General features: G+C 38.1%; 1 protein-coding gene across 1 annotated transcript; it reads right to left on the bottom strand.

Annotated features, from left to right (window-relative positions):
• Positions 1-1106: 1106 nt before the first annotated feature.
• kcnk13b (potassium channel, subfamily K, member 13b) lies at positions 1107-21648 on the bottom strand. The gene is made up of 3 exons (XM_024290534.2): positions 20578-21648; positions 8451-9232; positions 1107-1582 (listed from the first exon to the last, which is right to left on the bottom strand). The coding sequence occupies exons 1-3, from the start codon at positions 20912-20914 to the stop codon at positions 1427-1429; spliced, it is 1275 nt and encodes a 424-aa protein (XP_024146302.1). The 5' UTR covers positions 20915-21648; the 3' UTR covers positions 1107-1426.
• Between the last annotated feature and the right edge of the window lie 374 nt (positions 21649-22022).

The following is a 22022-nucleotide window of genomic DNA, read 5'->3' as shown; positions in this document are numbered from 1 at the left end:
TCAAAGATTTTAGATTTTTAAAAACTGAAGCAAAAACTGAAAATATGCAAATATTCTTTTCAGGGAATAGATATTAGATATTGTAACATTACAATAGCTATTATATTAGATAAAAATATATTCCACTACTTTATGCTTCCATTGAATAAAAAGGGCGATTTGTTTCAACATTAGCATAAGTGTATCTATGTTTTATGTTAGTTTTTCTTTGCAAAAATTCAGCTTTTCATTGTAAATGTTTAAAATCTGCTTTATTTTTTGGCAACAAACTTGTCTTTGGCTACAAAGAAAGGCAACTAATGTATTTTTCAGAGTATAAGTTGCAGGTTTTTTTGCATGGTTTTGATGGGGGTGCCACTTATATGTGATTTAAAAAAAAATAAATGTGAACAACCACTAGAGGGCACTGTAGGTGTGTTTACTGACAGCATTACAGAAGAAGATAAAGAAGCGTTACTCTCTCCAGGGTTGACGGAATTCCTCCAAAGTGACAGAAGATGAAAAAATTCAACAGATTTGAATAATTTAAAGTGATATATAGTGTTTAGTTGACTTGTTAGCACGTTGTCTGCTTATCTGAATACTTAAATACACTTGATTCCTCCGGTTTCATGAAGCATCAGTGTGTTAGGGTGTTATCTATTCCGCTATGATTAGCCTTTCAAGATGAAATGTCCATTCTTTGTTTCCGTATTTTAATAAATCAATTTCTCCAAAAAGTGGAACTTGTATACTTGAACTACTCAGAGATGATGTGTGAGTACTTCCCAGGTAATGTGTTTTAATGATTTTTTTTATTTTATTTTATATAATTTTGAACATCAATCAACAATGAAACTTATATTTAGTTAATTTAGCATTTAAAACCAGCAGATATGGGTTTTTTTCTTTTTGGTATATGTCTTAAAATGTCAAATATTAGGTTAAAGAAAAGTTCAAAGTGTTCAATATGACATAAAAATTGTCAAATAGAAAACTAATTAGGAAAAAAAAGGTAAAAAATAATTGAACTCTATGTATGTAAAAGGAAAAAACAAGTCAGACTTCTCTATTCAGTTAATTAAATGTTCGTTTGTTGTGCACAGAGAAGACGGTCAAACTCCAAATGAGGAAACTGGCGCTTTATTAACTGTATGCTCCTCTCATGAACGCACAGATACAGGTTGGAGTCGAGTCATAGTGAGCATTGTTGCAGAATGTAGTTGAAGTTGCTGACGGATGTTTAGAAGCTTAGATACAGGCCTGCAGGAAGGCTTTTGATCGCCATGGAAACAGGATGTCCAGCGCTTTGGTCCAGATGTGAGTAAACTTTCATGCATTGGTAATGAAGTCTTGGATGAATTCGTGGCTGAGCGGCGGCGCCTCTCTCCGTGTCAGTTTGTCCTCTCTTTCTCACCCATCTGCCGCCTCGTTTCCAGGGCCGCCCTTATCTGTCCATGCTCGTCTCCGCCAGGCGATTATTCATGATGCCCAGAGCGCCGACGCCTCCCGAGAAGCCGTTCTGACGTGAACTGGAGTTGGGCTGGCGCGGGTGCCCGATGGCCATCTCAGAAAGTTGCTTTTGCATAATAGCCAAGTTCACCTACAGGAACAAAAGAAAGAAAACCGCTGTTTGTTTTGACTGTAAAGCTGCCCTCCTTTTGCTTTCGTTTGACAATTTATGTTAAATCGAGGAGTCTTAAAAAAAAAAAATCTATTTTCCAGTCTGCAGAGCAATATGTACAGCAAACAAGGCTGTGTGCAATTGTCTGGAACGCATAAATGCCTGAAAAGTCCTTTGACATTTGCTTTTTCTCCTCTGACATTTGCATTATTGTCATTATTTTGTTTTGTGCAATGGCTGAGACTATTGCAAATCTCAGTATGACATTTACGACAAATCTTCAATGACTATAATTCACATTTATTTGGGTTTCAATGTGCTATAAATGTAAAATGTGTTCATTTGCATGATTAATGAAAACTGTGTCTGTGCTGCAGAATTAAGTCAATTATTTTTATGCTAAAATCCAAATGTTGCATGTCGTTTAGGTGTGTTAATATGATAATAATTCATGTTCTTGTGTTGGAAACAGGCAAGAAAAACTGACTGTTAGGAGGAGAAGCCTTTCATAAAACTTATTTTTGGATTTCTGCAGGTCCCTTTTGACATTTCCAACCCACTCCATCACAGAATTGGAGATTTATGTATGCTTTATGTTTTTTAATAAACAAAAAAGTGAAATCTGTCAAATATTAACATGGAGCTTAAATGATTAATTCCCAATTTATTCTGAAATGTTTTTCTATTTTACTGTCTGAATTCAAGTTCATGTCAATCATCTCTAGAAATCAATAACTTTTGTGCTGATGTGATTCTCAGAAGAAATACTACTTCAGCGTGTTTAAATCTTCATCTACAAATCCAGTGCCTTGGAAATTTCCCAGAAGTCTGTGCAAAAATAAAGAAAAAAAAACAAAAAAAAAAACAGTGTGCATCAAATTTCACTGGATAGACCAGAACGTATTGAGTTTGAATGATTTATCATTTGAAAAATATATTTTTTGTAATTTTTTTCTCAAAGTTTTAAAGAAATTACCTACGGTTAGTGCTGGGCACTACAATAACGATATATATATCGATATATTGCAAAATAACTTTTTCTTGTTAGCATTAGTCGCCATATGGCGAGTAAATGTTTGCATCTAATTAATTATGCATATTATCTCTCATTTGGGTAAATCTTTAGTCCTCTCTACTTCCTTTATCTGCGTGTAAGGTAAACAAATGCACGCGAGTCACCTAACCAAACGAGTCACTTCCGCTAATTACCTCCGTGTAACGCTTAGTTTCAGCTGATGAGGCCGCGGAACATCTGGTGAGTTTTAATGGGAGTCAATCAGAACAAGACAAACCGGCTGGAATAAGCAGCAACAGAAAGTTTAATAAAAAGTGTTTATTTGGTGACCGCGATGTAGCACTAGCATGATGCTAATGCCAACAAGCTGCTCCATGTGTAGCCTGTATTTGTTCACGGACCAGTTTAAAGGTTGGACCATATTTTCACTGACCGGAATTTGAGACGCGGCTGAAAATTACAACAAAAAAATTTTGTAGGACAATTATAAAAATCATTTTTAAATAAAATGACATACCTGAATCCAATCTGTGTTTTAGCAGCGGGTGTTACACAAAAACTACAACCTGTGTGAGATGTTTAAATGTAACTGAACATTTTAGTGGTCAATTTTGTTTATTTATATATATATATATATATATATATATATATATATATATATATATATATATCGTAGTTATTTAAAAAAAAAATTGTTGCATGATTTTCTGTGCATTTGTTAATGATTGTATGATAGGAAATAAATATTTAAATCTAAACAACCTGTTGATAACTACACATTTGTTTTTTGAGCTGCAGAGCTTTCAAATGGGACAAATATAGTTATTTGGTTTATATCGCGATATATATCGTTATCGCACGATAAGGAGAAAAAAAAAAAAAAAACTATATAGGGATATAAAGAATTCCATATGGCCCAGCCTTACATCCGTCCTGGACGTTTTATCCTCGTAGGGATTTTTTTTACAAAGGAACTGCAGAGAGCCTATTTTATTGTTCGCCCTGGGCCCCTAAACTGCTAATTCCACCACTGTTGCCGCTCTGCAGAAACTATGTCCCAGACAATGACATTTTTTTTTTTTTTTGGCAAAAAAAAAAAATCCTTTTTAAAAGAGCTCTGGGAACACATTGAAAATGGATCAAAAGATGATCGGAGTGGGACTTTTGTAATTATTTACATCTAATTAAACATATTCATGCATTAAATTCAAACCTGTAAAATTAGACAAACTCTGGAGAAATTTCTGCAACAAATGTTTTAGGTGATAATATTTATACTTTAGTTACAGTTTCAATTCACATTTTGCAAACTTTCACAGAACAAATCAGAAAAAAAAATCTTAATCTAGTGTTAATATTAAATACTCAAACATAATGAAAAAGATTTGGAGTACAGCCGATTGATCTCTTTGAAATAAACTAACATGAATGCCTCTGTTATTAAAGTGCACTATTAATAGAGTAATACTCTCAGCTCTAATTATCGGTACAAATGCTGTGTTCATGTGTGTACCAGCATGTTTTCCTGTCAGATAGCAGCATGTTCTTCAGTCCTTCTGAAATGTGCAAAACTCCCGACACTCCACGTCTGATTCTCTCCATTTTCATCCTGTCATTTTCCTCAACACAAGAACACTTTGTGCAGAAGTGTTCTGGTCTTTTTAAAGCGAATCAGCTCGTCATATTCGATGCATCGCCACTTAGTTTCACTAAATGAAGTGGAATTATGTAAAAGGCCTCACAGCTCGGTAATTCTCAGGTTTGGAATAAACCGTCCATGAAATCATGCGCAGCCAGTTTGGTCGATATTATAACAAATCTCAGGAACTGTTCTCAAAGGGCTGCCGGGCAGCCTTGGGTTTGTGATCTGTGTGGCCATCAAAAGCAGATTTGTTGTAGTAAATTTCTAAAGTGAAGGATTTTTAGAGAAACTCTGACTTGCTATTAGAGAAATAAAGGTTCCATTTCAGCAAAAAGGGTTCTTTGCTATTTTCAAAGACGGCGTAGGAGGAGATCGAAAAAAAAATCCTTTTGACTCCTGAGACATTATCTGACTTAGATTTGTGCAGAATATGCTTTGGCTGTACAGTTTTTGGAAAAAGAAAATAGGAATCCAAGGAGCTGTCGGTGGTGCTGAAGCAAATCCGTTCTTTATGAATCTGAAAAATTCTATTTATAAACAGCAAATAATCACCTTTAAGTCATATTGTAGATTTCTCTAAAAGTGACACTTTCCTTATTAAAATGACAAACAAAGGTAATCTGATAATTAATTCTGCTGATTCTAACAGCTACAACTTCGGGTTCTTCTTGTTAAGATGTTTTATGGTCATTTTGGAGCCTAAAACTCTTAAAGCAAGGCTAATTTATGCTATAGGGGCTGCATTTTTACAGCACTATTCAAGTACAGACACACACTCAAACTAATGCATTACCCATTCAGCTGTCTATTTCTGCACTTGTATTTTTCTCAATTTACATAGAAAGAATTTGCAAAAAAGAGAGGAGGTTGTAACTTTAAACTTAGAATAAGCACTGTCCCTCTAGAAAAAGGAAATACAACCTATAGAAAATTTGACTAAATGTAGCTATAGCATCATTTTTGTTGTTGGGTATTCCGTTTGTTGATCTCTAAATTATTAATTTTAATGAAAATCTAAGAGTCTGCAATCATCAGGTAAGAAAAAACTCCTAAATGCAGAAATATTCACCTTTTTATCTGCTTTTCGACTTTCTTTTACTGTGAGAAACCCTTAAATTTGAACAAGCACTTTCCTCAAAGTTGCAAAAATTTGGGCCGCAGAAAGCCTTCGCAGAGCCTCGCAGACCAATAATGAAATATGCATCACATCTGACTCTAGAGCTGGCTTTAAATCAGGACAAAACAAAAAGGACAGCATCTGCAGAAACAAAACAATCTAGTAAAATATTAAAACCTGACGAAAAAGAATATATTTAGCATAACCCGTGACTATATGGTGATTCTAGTTAGAGCACGTCTGTTTAATTTGTCTCTCCTAACACCTCACAGCTCTACTGTACAAGATTGTAGCTCTGGAACTTGATGTTGTATGAAGTAGGGGGTGTGGTGGTAAACATCTTAATTTATTTATGGAAGTTTGTCTAATGCTGTGCCTAAGTTTTTAAAAATGTACTTTTTTTCTTGCTTTTCCTCTAAATTTTTAGTCAAAAACCCTTTTAAGGTTTTGCAACAAGGAGATTTTTTTGACTCTTCAGTGAAAAATGTGTTTCTATAAAAGGCTGGAGTGCAGAGTTTTTCATAATAAAAGACTTTTTAGTTTTAAGTTTTGTGTTTTTCAATAGAAATTGGAGACATTTCTTACCACTATCCTGTTTCAATCAGCCCCTCAAGTGCTCATTTACTATCAATTGATCATCAAGTCGGGTGCTTTAAGGTCACTAATTAAATGCAAATTTTGTTATTTTTTTATGCGCTATTCCTAGAACTTGTATGTGCAATAAAGAAACTCTGATATTGTAATGTTACACAAGTATAAATAATAATTCAATGCTGCCAAAAAAGCAAATATTTAATTGGTGACAGCACTATTCAGTCTCTAGAGTTTTAGATCTTTATTTCTTTTCTATTGGTCACAGCTGAGTTTCCAGGTTTCTCCTAAAATTATCTCAAAATACTTGATTTTCATTTGATTTATGCCAATTACTTTGAGGCTGATGTTGGGAGGAACTGACAGGAGAATCCTATTAGATCCACAGGGGATCAGGATTAATAGCAGAAACTTAAACTGTTGAATTAATACATTTAAAGGTTACAAAAACCATAAACTACGACATGACGAAGCAGATGACCTGACTAGAATGAACAAGATCAAATTCTTAAATACACTGAGGGTAATTTACTGAAATGAAGACAGCTGTGGATGATTATCACCTTGAACATGATGTAACACACATTGAAAGGAGGGAAACAAAGCCTGGAAACCAAAAAGAAAAAAACTAAATATCTACGTTAAGGATAATGATAATAATTAATTTAATTTGAAGCGCCTTTCATGTCACTCAAGGACACAACATAGCAAATAAAAACAGAATAAATACACATAAAGCAGAGCATCATAAAGTAAATAAAATCAGCCATCAATCTAAGTGAGAACTTTAAATTTTCCATTCAAGTCACGATTAATCATCCAAAACTAGATATATCGGTGCATAGAAGTATAGCTCTTTTATGTGGTAGCCTTCTTTAGTATTTTTGTTTTGATTGTTTAAAATGAACCAATTCCATGTCAAACTTTCACAACATATTAGAAAATGTAACAAAACTTTCTGAACATCTTTAACATTTCAGCAACAAAAGAAGCTCGATGTTCTGAGTCATTCCTGAGACTTTCAAACAAAAAACAAAATTACAATTTACTGAGTCATCACAGCCAGAAGAGATAATAGTCGTAACGGTTTTATTTTCTAACAATAAATCTGCTTCTGTTTTTTATTTCATGTTTTTTATCATTGATCTCCAGTTGGTTCAAATTCAACAGACACCTGACAGTCAAGTATAATTTACTGGTTTATTTATGCAGGTCAGTGAAGATCTAAATCTATTATTATTGCCTGCAGCCGTCACTGGCCATAAGGACCTTCTTGTTTTTGCATATGGAAACATTTCTGCACATTTGAGCAAAAATTTAACCCTCGTCACATGCAAAAAACTCAACAAAATTTGCACACACCAAGTACCCATAAAATATGAGTTTTTGGGACAGTAAACGACCCAGCTCCCGAAGACAATGTCATAATAACAAGCAGAACCGAAAGAATCGCATACGGAGCTTAAAAAAAAAAAAAAAAATTAGACTCCACTAACAAAAACAAAAACATAAGTTTTAACATTATTATAGAATGGTCAGACGACTAACAACTTGGCGGCCATTTTGTGCAAAGTTTGATATTTTCCCATTTTCATGTTTCCCCACAATATGGGAAAAGAAAGCTTTTCCTCGAGTGATCTTCACAAATTTTAACACACATTCCACCAGCTTAAGTCTAAAATGACCACTGGAGTTTTGTCGACCTTTGACCTCAAGAAAAGGCCGCCATCTTGAATTTAAAAAAAAAAATCAGTAGTGTCAACTAGAAATGAAAACTTGTTTTAGGGATTTTCATTGTTCGTTTCCTCACTTCTCAGGCATCATTAGGAGGTAATTGGGGAAAAAATGTTGCGAATAGATGTATATTTTGAGTGGCGTGCGCATGGCGAGCTTGCAAAAGTGACTTTCTACTGTTACTCTAATGTTTTTGAAAAGAAAACCTTGTAAATTTAATTTATGGATCCCTGGATGGAGCTGAAAAACAATTTAATATAAAAAAGGAGCATATTAGGAATGTGGGCGTGGTTAGCAAATAACCTCTGTTGCTAAGAAAATCCAAAAGTTTACTTTTGTAGATTCTTTTGAAACTTTCATAGAACTGTTCGTTATCCTCATGCAAGCAAAGCATAAAATGGTTGCTATGGAGATTAATCCATCAGAAAATCAGCTTTTTACATCAAAATGAGTCAGTGTAAAAGGTCAAAGGCAGATTCGGGTTAATATTTAATCTGCTTTATCACATCTTAATTCTTTCTTCTTTTGCAGCTAGACAAACTTGGCAAAATAGAAGAATTGTAATTTTTTTAGAGAGAAATTTTTTTTTTTTTTAAATCCTTCTGTAATTGAGAGTTAAGCATAAAAAGAGAATCTGCTGCATGAATATCACTACAAGACCACCAGATCATGAAGGGAAACTTTTTTTCTGCAAGTCATGGTACAGTTTTACACATATTTTCATCAGGATCAACTTTAAAGAGCTCACCTTGTTTGCAGCTAAGAAGTCTCTCATGGAAATCATCTCCCCAGACATCCTGCGCCCAGGGTCGGTTTCGCTCTCGTTGATGGCATCTGTTTCGATGGAGGGGTCTCTGCGGGCTCGAAGGTGGCCTGGGGCGACCACGTTACGGCGGGGGTGCCGGTGCGGGGGGAGACCTCTCCTGGGGAAGCAGCAGCGGCAGGGGGTTTCCAGTCTTCTCAGCAGCCAGTTGAGCACCTGCTTGATGACGATGGAGATGACGTTGAAGAGGGAGTAGATGCAGCAGACGCCGGTCAGGATGAAGAAAAAGTTGCCCAGCCGGTACGCTGCCATGCCGTATCCCTCGTAGGAGACCCGCTGGCTGCTCACCATGTCCCCAAACCCAATGGTGCTGAAGGCCACAAAGCAGAAGTAAAGAGAGTCCAGATAGGCCCAGCCCTCGGCTGCAGAGTACATCAGAGACGCACAGCAGGACACCAAGACGGCTGCCGCTCCTAATATAAGCATGACGCAGTAGACCGAGGGCTTCCAGCCAGCAAGATCCCCGCCTTTTCCTGATCCACTAGATCCACCCGCTCTCTCCTCCTCGGAGGCACAACGTCCATTTTTCGGGAGCACGGCCTTGTTTTGCCGTCGTTCGTGGCAGGACTTGAGTACGAAGGCGATAACAGTGATGACCCGCTCCAGGAAGAGATTGAAGAAGAGGATGGTGGCGGCGCAGCCAAGCAGGCCGTAAAACATCAGGAAGACTTTGCCTGCAATGGTGGCAGGTGTGGTCATCCCAAAGCCTGGAGAACAAAGCACACAGTGAGTGGAAATCCACAGGAATAGCAATACAGGCATAAAAACACCAAGGATATTTGATAAGACAGAAATCAACAAACCCTCCTGAGAAACAGAAATCTTTTTTATAACCTCACTTTAGCTTCTCAAACACTCAAAAATCAATGTATAGATTACTCGAAGAGCAGATGAAAGTGGAAAGTGCTTCCAGTGACCATTCTCAACCTGTGGGTTCAACAAACACGTCTGGATTTGGCATGTTTGCTTCGGATCTGGCACTTAAACCAAAGTGAAGTTGATCTCTTTCATTTGAAACACTTATATCAGTCTTGTGGCCTTTCACCTCATTTACCACAGAAAACTGACAGATCCCGTTTTTTCTTTTACACTTCATTCATGAAGAACTAAAAATCAACATACACTGTTATAGTAGAGGAATATAAGGATGAGGTGAGAACATTTTATCCAATAAAAAAAAAAAAAAGTTGAATGTTCCAGTTCCTACTGTGATGAAAAACCCATTTTGCAGCGTGACTAATTGGTTTGGAGCAGGAGGCAGTCGCTTACAAAAGATTTGATTAACTCTTCATTTGTATTGGTTGTTAAGGTGCTAATTGAGTCTGAGTTTTTCACTAAATAGGACAATAAAGGCAAAGTGGAGGAAATTTAGGGCTGATTTTCTTTCTCTTTTTTAAAAAATCCAGTTAAACGAGAAGTAAATACTCCTTTTTAAAATATATAATGATGGAAAATTGGCTGCAACAACACTTTTAAAGTGACGGCTGGAATAATACTGTTGAAAAGGCTTTTTTTTTGTTAATGAGGCCGAACGGTTGGGTACCTGATTTAGTATAATTTAGTTCATTTCAGTTTATCTATTATGCACCAGTTTATGTTGAGCTTGCAGCTTAACTTTTTGGCCCCTTGTCTCTATCTCCTCTTTTTCCTGTCTTTATTGTTCTGGGTTTCTCCTCTCCAACTCGTTACAGACCCAGCATTTGTCCCTAACCTCCCCTCAAACCTCACCAGTGTTCCTGGTTGAGCTTTTATCTTCACACACCGACCAAGTCTTCACACTAGAGTTGTGGATTGTTACTTAGGTGACGATCTATTTGTATTTCTTTTTACCGGATGTATGAAAATGTGATAAAATTGCCATAATTTATACCTTTACGCTAGGTTCACACTGGACGCGGAAGTGCCGGGAAGCGCTTCTGCGCCTCTGCTAGAGCTTTTTATAGTTTGTTTTTGCCATCATGGATAAGTTAATAACCTAAAAACATTGAAAAAACAGCAATTAGGCCTACATTCCTTTAATGTATCTGTTGTTGAGACACACAGAGAGAAGTGTGTGGGTGTGGGTGTGTGTGTGTGTGTGTGTGTGTGTCATTTATTTTAATCTCTACAGTCTGTTTGAATACAAAAACATGGTCATTTTTGTCAATCGTGGCATTTTATTTTGAAAAATTAGTTATATTAATTTATAAACTGGATTTTCTCATGTATCTTGATGTAACTTCCTGCCAAAGTTGACGCGGATCGTGCACAGAACAGACCAAACGCTGAGACGATCTGCAACACGATGCATAACTGGTGTGAACTATACCACAGGTTAACAAGGGCGCCGAATGGACATTGTTTGGCACCACTTCCGCGTCCAGTGTGAACCATACGTTGTTTAGAAAAGGCGATCAGTATCAGCAAAATTGATAAAAACACAAAGATTTTGATGGAAAGAAATGTTGTTTGTCACTTAAAGCTATTTTTTTTTTTTTTTAATCGCCAACTTTCTGGGTAAATTCAGAAAGAACATAAATAATATTAAAAAACATTAACATCACTTTTGTTTTGGATATTTTATTACAAATCCTAAAAATATTCCACACAGTTTTTCTATCCTCAAAGTTCTGCAGCACTTTACACTTTAAAGCATTTCATATCGGTGCGAAGCCGCTGAGAAAAGCTGCTTTTCTCTTACTTTGCTGGATTACTTTAATCACATCAACTGTTGAAGAAAATTGATTAATACATTAATAAATATTTTTTTTTCAGAACGGTGATCCACATGGACGATGTCAAGCTTTTAAAGAAAGGCATTGAATAAGCTTCATAAGCTTCTGCCTATTTCTCATATGTATTTGTTGTTTGTTTACAGAACATGTGGCAAACTAAACCAATAAACATAAACTTATGTCAGTAAACTGAACGTCAGTCTTTCTTCTTTTTCCCAAAATACAAAAAAAGAAAAAAAAACACTTAATCGTTTTACTTTAAAAATGGGAGGCTTCACCAACACTTTATTTTGAAAGCTTGTTTACTTCCTGTGAGAGTAGCACTGCACATTCTGCTTTTTATGGTTTATTAGCCTAAAATCCAACATTGTGCAAAAAATATATCTTTCCAAAATTGTATTTTTGGCAACACTTTAAATGAGGTGCTGCAAAACGCTAAACACAATGTTGACAAAGATAGTTAATACATTTGTTAAGCTTGTAAGCAGCTTATTAATACGACCTTTATAGACAATGGTCTCACTTTTAGATATTATTGAATATTCCTAAGTATGTTGTTACTTTGTGAACCTTTTTTGGCTTATTGTGCAAATAAATGTCTTACTAACACCCTATAAACACATTAATAATCTTTGTTAACGTGTTGATAAAGCTTGTTAAGAAATCTTATTATAAAGTGTTTCTGTATTTTTACTACACTCTACTATATTTATAAAGTTTGCAAATCAGGAATCTTGGAAGTCGAAAATATTCGTACGGGCGGCCGTGGTGCAGTGGTAGGGCGGTCGACTCCTGATCAGAAGTGAGCGGGTTCGATTCCCGCCTTGCCCACCCATGTGTCGAAGTGTCCTTGGGCAAGACACTGAACCCCGAATTGCCTCTGGTGGGAGGTTGGCGCCAGTGTTCGGCAGCGGAGCCACCACCAGTGTATGAATGTGTGCGTGAATGGGTGAATGGGTCTGTGACTGTGAAGCGCTTTGGGCCCTCGAAGGAGGGTAGAAAGCGCTATACAAGTATACGCCATTTACCATTTACCATTTTGGGAGCAGATTGCAAATATCCAAGTACTCAGATACTCGTTACAGCCCTACTTCACACTAACCAAGACTTCAGTATTCTGACCTGCAAATTTGTGGATTTCAGTTACTTGGCGTAAACCAATACATTTCTAGCTTCACTTTCTGGCTCAGTTCTCTCTTTCCCACAACGGACCGGCATAACAACAGAATAAGACCCCAAGATACTACCTTTCTCCAGTCAAGAACCACGGCCTCAGACTTGGACCTGACCTGATCCAAGCTTCTTCAACCACCCCAAGGCATGCTGGAAGTCCGGGCTCTATGAAGCCTACAGGACAACATCATTAGCAAAGAGCAGAGAGGAAATAATATGGTCTCCAAACCAGAACCCCTCCAGTCTAAAGATTATGAATAGAACCAGTGATAAAGAGCAGCCCTGTCGGAGTCCAACATGAATCGAGAATAGGCTCGGCTTATTGTCGTCTATGCAAACCGAGCTCTTACGCTGGCTATACAGAGACCGGACAGCCCAAGAGGGCTCCCCAGACCCCATACTCAGAACACCCTCCACAGGAAACCACAAGGGACAAGATCGAACGCCTTATCCAAACCCACAGAACACATGTGGACTGGATGAACCACTGAACCCTACAGCACTCCATATCTTTAGATTCAATTTTGTATGATCTTTTTGACTCTGCCTGCATTTTTAACACAAAGTTCTGTCTATTTTTCTCCAACCATCTGCATTTTTTCCAACAGAACTTAAAAGGTAGTGAATGTAATTTTCCTTTTGTCTGGGAAGGCCAGCCTGTGGGGAACAGCAGACTGGAGAAAAAATACTCTGTGATTCTTTTTCTTCTTTTGATCTATTTGCTCAGGAGGAAGAAGAATGTGTTTTCTATCATGTGGCTCCTTCTCACCACCTGCCATGTGTTTTTCAAGGTGAGAGCTCTGTGGATGAGTTCACCACCAAGTTTGGCACCTTGGCTGCTAACAGAGATGGGAATAAGTCATCATTATTTCACGTGTTAGAGATTGCCTGATCACGCTCAGGATGAGTCGACAGCTCTGGAATTGCCAAGGCCCCTCAGTGGGTTGATTGACTTTGCAGTTCGAGTGGATCGACGTGTTGTAAAACATCAGTGGGAATGAAGTCATAAGGGAAGATCTACTGGTACCCAGATAGTCAGTTTCTGGTCAATTCTGGAACTTTTGTGTCACTGAAAAGTGAGGTAAAAAGTGAAATCTGTAGGTTTAGTTTTATTTATGTATATTAAGATAACAGTTGTTAAACCGAGTTTTGTGATGTTGTTTAAAGTTGGGGTCTTTTGAGGGCCACATAACTGTTTTCTTCTATGATGTGGGGGCGGGGTCACTTTGTAGGCTGACAGAAAAAGTGTAGCAATCACAGCCTAAATGTAAACATTTAGGGTTTTCCAGAAAGCCAAATTTCAAATATCTTCATAAAAAAAAAAAAAATTAAAACTAGATATATAGCATTACCTGCAATAATGCTTGTGTGACTGCTGTAAGCGGAATGTGGCCGCTGAAGATACTAGTGCTAAAAGCTGAAAATGACAGAAGCTAATAGCTGAAAAAGCTTTAACTAGCTGTAATATTAGTGAAATGCCAAATTAGAAAAAAAGAACTGAAAAAAAATCTAAATTGGCCAAAACAGAGAGTTGTACCTAAAATATTTATTAAGTGCTAAATCAGCCTAAAAAAATGGTGAAATTTCTAATTTAGCCAAAACAGCTAGCATAAGGTTGAAATATTAGCTAAACTCCAAATTAGTCTTAAAAAACTTTAAAAAGCCTAAATTACCAAAAACAGAGAGAACGTAACTGAAATATAAGCTAAATGCCAATATGGAATACAAAATGAAAAAAAGCCTAAGTTAGCAAAAGCAGCTAGCATGAAGCTAAAATATTAGCTAAACTCCAAATTAGCCTAAAGAACTGAAAAAAGCCTAAATTATCCAAAATAGCTAGAATGTCGCTAAAATATTAGCTATACTCCATAATAGACTAGAAATCCTTACTAAATGCCAAACTGTTGAAAAAGCTAGCATAAAAAGAGCTGAATATTTTCATAGCTGAGTGAGCTGAAGAGCTGAAGAAAAACACTAATAATGATGAAATAAAGAAAAAGTGAATTACTATTAAACCAATAAATAGTCTATCCTCTCCCATCATAGTTCAGACTGGAGAAAGGTGAAATAAAAAGTAGTGACTGGGAGCCGGGGCCAAATGTGGAGGCGGGTCTGATCCGGCCCGTGGGCTGTAGTTTGTGGACCCGTGGTTTAAAGGGGCCATACCATGAAAAATCTACTTTTTGAGCTTTTAAGTGAATTAAACTGTTCATTCCTCACTATAAATAATCCCAAACCAGTATCTTAAACGTGTATTATTGAGCAACAGCACAAAGGTAAATGGATCCACAAAAAAGCAATGAAGATTTCTGATATGGAGATTATTTGTCATCATTCAAATAAATATTGAAATGTTTACCTGGTGTCTGCATTTTTTGACCAAATTTCACTGCAAAATGAACCCATTAGTCATCATCATTCTGTCTGTGCCAAATTAAATGCCTGAACTGGACTGTATGAGGGCCAACATCAATATTAAAGAAAAAACTAACTAGTTTACTAACAAGTATGAGGAACGCTAATGCAACTTGCACTCACTAATGGCTAGGGGTGTTCATTGGAAATAGACTGGCGACACAATAAGTATCCCGATACGCGTCTCATGATGCGATACACATTATGATGTTTCCTGTGATTAAATATTTTTTCACTTTTTTTAAGAGTATGACTTAGAAAAGAAACTCTACCTGAGTATTAATATGTCTTTCATTGTAATAAAATGGTAAAATTACTTCTATCTAAAAATTACAACATTTATCACTGTGGCTGGATCTCTACAAGTTACATTTCTTGTGGTAAATTAAGAAATATTTGTTCATTGTTCAATTTCCACCACACAATATTTTTCAGTACAAGACAAAAATGAAGAATGTGTCTTAACTTATGAGGTTCTAACAGTATGATTGAGGAAATAAAGTGCTGTTTATTTCCAACATCATTAAATCTACCTTATAAACATTTTAGGAGCCTTAAGAGGGTTCTTCAAAAATAAAGGAAAAATAAACAAATTCTTTATAGAAGCATTTCAGTGAGATGACAGGATGCAATAGAGTGCTTGAATGTGTCTAAGATGCTTTATTTCCTTGACGGTCTGCACTGCAGCTCCGTTTTCTCACAAATGGATGCAAACACATACTTCACCGCTAATCACTTCGACGTTGGCCTTTTTTCAGAGTGTTGTACACATCTCTATGATCTATCAGGCTGCTGAACTAGAATGTATTGCTGTGAGGTTCAGCAGAACTTTGGCCCGGTTTGCCGACAGGATTTTGATGGAGGCTCCGTGCACGACTAGCTACGCAGCTGCCCGGCTTCACTCGTTCAATCCATGTTTTTATATGACATGTGATGCGCTCCCAACTAGCGGTCAGCGGTTTAGGTGGAAAACAAAAGTAAGGTGCTGAAGAATGCTTATAAATAATTAATTAAATATCATCTTGTCAGCATTTAAATCGATACAACACAAAATATCGCGATATATCGCTGAATCAATTTTTTCCCTATACTCCTAGTTATGACATCCAAGCATGCAGCTGAAATATTAGCTAAGCTCCAAATTAGCCTAAATAACGGAAAAAATCCTAAATTAGCCAAAAAAAGCTAGCATGCATCTGAAATTTTAGTTAAATGCCAAATTAGCCTAAAAAACAAGAAAAAGCCTAAGTTAGCCAAAGCAGCTAGCATGTTAGCTAAACTCCAAAATAGCCTAAAAAAATCTTAATAAATGCCAAAATAGTCCAAAAAAGCTGACTGAATGCCAATTTAACTTTCAATATTACTATACTCCAACTCCATATAATATAAAGTAATGTCTAATCGACTATTAGATTAGTTGTAGACTATTTTAATAGTTGATTAGTCGTCGATTAGTAGACTAATCGTTGCAGCCCTAGTGGTGACTAAGGCTTAATTAAGCTTTTCTATCTACTTATCTTTAAGAAATATATTGCACAACCTGTGATTGTTACAAAGTACCCAATGGGATCTGGTGGAACCAAAGCCACTTGGAAGAACCTGACTTCAGACAGAGAGGAAGTCCAACCTGGGGACCAGTTATTGAGTAGATGGCTGCTCCCTAAATCCATCAGTTTATGAAACATCAGGGAACGCAAGTTAATTTAGCCAGCATCATTTGCTTTTTGCTACAGTTGATCTACAGGTGTGTCTTATTGCATCTGATTGTGCAGGATAATCCAGTTCTGGTGCCTTGTTACCTAGGTATCGATTCCTGGTATCTCCTTTGTTCTCAGGTCTTGTTTTCAGGGTCCTTGTTGGTTTATTGGATGGATTTGGGTCTTGAAAAGTGGTTCTGGATTCCATCATGGTTTATTCTGGGTTATAATCTGGTTGGTTGCTTTCCTCAACACCCCAACCAGCGTGGTGGACCACCCAGTGCTTGTCGTTGAAGGCTGGGGCTCCTCCCTCAACCTGCAGGTTACCTTTTTGCCCCTTTCTTGTCTCCATTCAAGAAACGGAGAAGAGTTTTTGCCTGAAAAACATTGTTTAGGGTTTCACCAGGTCCTAGGGGTTTAGCTGCTTGTTTTGTCTTTTGATTACACCAAAATAAATCTTACAGTCAGACCCAGCATTTGTCCTTCAAGCAGAGACCTTCAAATCTCCAACCACATTTCAACTGCTCAAGCCTTCAGCTTCCAGACCTCCTTTTCTGTTCATTTTTGTTACGTGCAAAACAGATGAAAAAAAAAAAACATCTTGCAGAACCAGACCCAGAAAGAGTGACTATATACCGTGACAGGTTTGAGCCTGAGAGGACAGGAAAAAGAAAAAAAACCAGAACATCTGTAGAACCATAAATGGGCAGATTAGAAAACTGCAGCAATAAGTGAAGAGGATAAAGAGGAGAAAACCTTCCTGATAAATCTCATTTGAGACTAAAAAAACAAAATTGCAATGTAACTTTAGTGCAGCAGTTAGGTACCAGAACACAGGTGAACACAAACACCCTGTAGTAGTAACTGCAGCAGTGAGGACGTGATGAAAATGGACAAACTCAAAATCCCTGAAACATCAGTTTCATAGCAGAAAGATAAGTCAGTTATTGCAGCAATGGGAGAACAGAAAGCAGATGAGCGTGAAAATCCCAGAAATTTATCTAATTAAGCAAAAAGGTATGCTAATATGGATACAATCTTAATTAATATCTGTTGAATTAAAAGGTCTGAATTCGTCCGTTAAGTGACTTTATGATCTGTCTTTAGTGTCTACAAATTTAAAATATATACATATATGGTAGCAAACTTCAATTATTACGTAATTTTTAGCATCAAAGCAATCAAAAAAGTCTAAAAAAATGTATCTTTCAAGGTTATTTTGCAGGTTAAAGTTCTACAACCAGCATGTGTACAGGTGTACAACTAGACATCTCTAAAAAAAAAAACTAACTTTATTCAACAACTCAATGTTAAATAGTTTTTTCAGCCACATTAGAAAATACAGTAGTTTGGTAGTAGGGATGTTAGTGATCAATATTGTGATGTTAACATGACTGGTGCAACACTTTCATCAAATCATCGCATGTTAACGTTTGGCTGAGGCCCTGACCACGTCACTATTTGACAATTTGGGTGTCCCCAACTTGTCGTTTTTTGCCGTGTTGGCTGTTCGAAAAAATCAAGTGTCCCCAACCCTCGGGACACCGTATCGGACGCAGAGTTGTCCTCAGGACGCGTTCAGTGCCAGTACCCTAGCTCAATACCACCACCCTAACCCTAACTCGGTACCGGATTGCGCCCGGTACCTCATCTAGTACCGATTAGGGTCATCTACCCCTGTCTAGCACCACATCTGGTACCATTTCAGGTCCTCTACCCCTGTCTAGTACCATATCTGGTACCGGTTCGGTCCTCTACCACATCTGGTACCTTATCCAGTACAGATTAGGACCCTTTATCGTATCTGGCATCTGTTACCAGTGCTGGTCCTCTACTGCGTCTAGTACCACATCTGGTTCGGGACCTCTACCACATCTAGGGGTGGTCGTGGTGCAGCGGTAGGGCGGTCGACTCCTGATCGGAAGATTGCGGATTCGATTCCCGCATTGCCCGCCCATGTGTCGAAGTGCCCTTGGGCATGACACTGGAAGGCTGATGCCAGTGTTCGGCAGTGGAGCCACCATCAGTGTGTGGATGAGACTGGGTCTGTGACTGTAAAGCGCTTTGGGCCTTTAAGGAAGGCAGAAAAGCGCTATACAAGTATACGCCATTTTAGTACCACATCTAGTACTGGTTTAAGTCTTATACCACATCTGGTTCTGGTTTGGGTTCTCTGCGGCGTCTAGTGCTGCATCCAGTACACTTCGGGTCCTTTACCTCATCTGGTACCGCATCTTGTACCGGTTAGGGTCCTCTACTGTATCTAGAGCTCGACTAGTACTGTATCTGGTACCAGTTCGGGTCCTTTACCGCATCTGGTGCCGCGTACCGCATCCAGTGCTGGGTTAGGATTAGGTTACCGGTACCTGGCACCTTCGAGGTCCACTGGTTGGGGGCACGCCATTTAATGGGAACAGCCAGCACGTCAAAAAACGACGAGTTGGGGACACCAGAAACATCAAAAAGTGACACAGCTGGGTCTTTAACTTAACTCTAATATGTGACGAGTTGGGAATGAGAATGTGTTGACTTGTGATGCATGAACAAAAAATGAATACATCAGTTATCTCAATAGTAGAAGTTGTATAACACGGAAACACCAAAGAATAATTATCTATCTTTCTGGTACTACTCGGCAGAACTAACAGTTGCAAAGTAGTAGTGTGTGCTTTTAAAAAACCTAATTTCTCTGTCTAAGCATGTGTGTAAACATTCAGAGGATCAATTTATCGCGATTTACGCCGTCTTTTGCGATAAGCATCTGATATTGCGATGTCGATACATTTTAATTTTTTTGTACTTCGTAGGAATTAAGCAATGAAACTTCTGTAATGACTGAAAACACGAAGCACATTTTTGAAAATCACTTTAAAACTCTCATGTTCTTTTGTAATTGTTGGAAAGTGTAATACTTATTTTTCCAATATAGTGTCTGACATATATAAAAAGAGAAAGTAATAGTTTAATTGGGTTTTTGCTACTTTTAGTGAGAAAGAAAAGCCGGTTTCACATCGCTGACTTTGTTCATTAAGCTTAAACTGCAGTTCACATTAAGGAGGCAGAACACAAATCTCCGTTGGGTGTTTGTTGACAACATAAACTAGCGATTAGCAAACTTGCTTTTAAATTAAATGAACACTTTTATATTTGTTTGTCTTAGGAACAACAATTAGAGAAACACATTCATTGTTGAATAGAGTTTCGCCGCTTTTATTTAGATCGGATGTACTCTGTGAGTGTTGTGCATCGCAAGAAGATGTCTTTCTAGTCTTAATGCGCTCTTCAGACGCTCAAACAAAGGTCACACGCTAAAAACGGTGATGCATGCAGTGTTAGAACAGAGTGATAATGCGTTTATGAATAGGATTTGCATACAGATCCCATCAAGTGTGGGCTACAAAAAAACAGAGAAGCCAGACAATAACACATGACAAGTCTGGAGACAGTTGGAACAATCAGCATCTTCTATGTTTCATGAGAGGAGGGATTCGTTCTGCGATGAGATATTGAACAAACCGTTATTTACGCCTTTCTGAGTCTAGTAATTATGTGTTGTCATTTATGTCCAGATGCTGAACAACAATTTGTCTCCATCTTGGCAGCTCTGTTCATGCAGAGAAACATTTTGGAGTTGGAATGATGAGGAAAACAGTCAAATCTGGAATTTTTCTTCCTATTATTCTGACTTTTTAAAAGTTTCAAGACAATTTTGATCAAGAAATGGAAAGTTTTGAGGATAAAATCAACTATTATTTGGCAGTTTGAGAAGCTTATGTTTGGGGGTTTATTTTTTTCTTCAGAGTTTCCTTTAACATAACGACAAGAACTGACTTTGAAGCCATCAGCAAGTAGAGAAAAGTAAGAATTGGAGCATTACTTTGACTCAAAATAGAAATCACATTAATTGGATGCATTTCTGATTTCATTTTTAAGGTTTTAAACTGCCAATAACTAGAAACATACCCAATGAATTTAATTAAATAACTAATGTTTGCCCTAAAACGGGTAATTTAATTAAAAATGACAATTAGTGAATGTGTTTCTCCATCTCACCAATGGTTGACACCACGGTTCCCACGAAGTAAAACGCCCCGCTGAAGTCCCACCGAGGTCTGATCGTATCCACTCGGATTCCCGCCACGTTCGCCTCCTCATAGTTCCTCAGGAAGTTCCTCAAGTCTTTCTTACTCAGGTTGTACTTCTGGGAGAAATGCTCGAACCTCTGCGCCCAGCGCTCCTTGGCCTCCCGCTCCTTCGGCTGCTCCAGCGCCGAGAAGACGGCGGCCCCGCAGAGGAGGTAGACGACGATGAAGAGCGCCAGCAGCAGGAACCGCGCGTTATCCTCGTTCACGGGTCCGGAGCTGCAGCAGCAGCCGCTCCTACATGCCATTATGTTGCAGTTGTCTCCGCGCTGCAGCTGCTGGGGGCATCAGTGGCATGGCGAGCGCGTGAAGCCCTAACATTTTAAGAAGTTCTGCGCCACATCCCGACATCCCTGGAAAGGCAGGCGGCAATCCACGCGCAAGAGTCCAAATTCGGCCAAATGCGTCCAAATGCGTCGCGCGCGCTTCACTCTGTTTCTGGTGTGATCTAAGTAGGAGTGATGCTCAGAGGGGACCAGGAGATACTCTAAACAACCTGTTGACGCAGCAATGTGTTTTTTAATGATGCCTCTCCAAAATAGTCCCCGCCCTGGAGCGCGTATTTTACGCACGGCAGATTAGCCAGGAAAAATGCGGTTAAAGTTCCGCCAGCCGCCTTCTAAGCATCAGAACCAATCTCATCACTCTGATTCCGACTCTTCCAGATGTGATTTCCTGACATCTCGTCTCCAAAGGAGCAGCTGCTGATAACGAGGCGTGAAGTGAGCCGTCATATCCGACCTCATCCCAGATTTGGAGATTTGATTTTGACAACATAGAGAGTGTTTGTGCGATAAGATCGATATCACTTGACCTTTCTGCGCTCTGATGAGGGATTCGTTGCTCCTGCCAGCGGTTACCCTGGGATGATGTGAGCAAATGTCACGCCGGAGTGACGCTTTGAACATAAATTATTCAGGATCAAAGGGACTCCAAAAGACCTATTTCTGGAAAAGTGGGAACTTGGACAAAAAGAGGGCAAATTGAAGTAATCTCAAGATCAGGATCAGAGTCATCTGACTTCAGGATAAATGATTTGTTCTTTAGTTGGATCATTAGGAAAGGTCTGTATTTGGATTTAAACAAGAAAAAGTGCGTAGTAAGAAAAAAAGAAGAAAAGTTCAAATTTCTGCAGCAAATTCTTTCTCCCTGATATTTTTTTCATGACTTTCAAACCCAGGGATGAAAATATTGAATAGGATCTGCTGAATCTCTGAGGAAGCTGCTTTAGGCTGGAATCCCTGCTGTATGTCTTAACAAAACGCGACTAAAGTGGAAAACATGTCTGTTGGCAAACCAAGGTTTTCTGATGTAGGTGGAAAAAATCTTTAAAGGTGATCTTGTTATTGCTTCCTG

Source organism: Oryzias melastigma, linkage group LG24 (assembly GCF_002922805.2).
Source record: "Oryzias melastigma strain HK-1 linkage group LG24, ASM292280v2, whole genome shotgun sequence".
NCBI lineage: Eukaryota > Metazoa > Chordata > Actinopteri > Beloniformes > Adrianichthyidae > Oryzias > Oryzias melastigma.
This window is presented reverse-complemented; position numbering and strand designations above follow the sequence as displayed.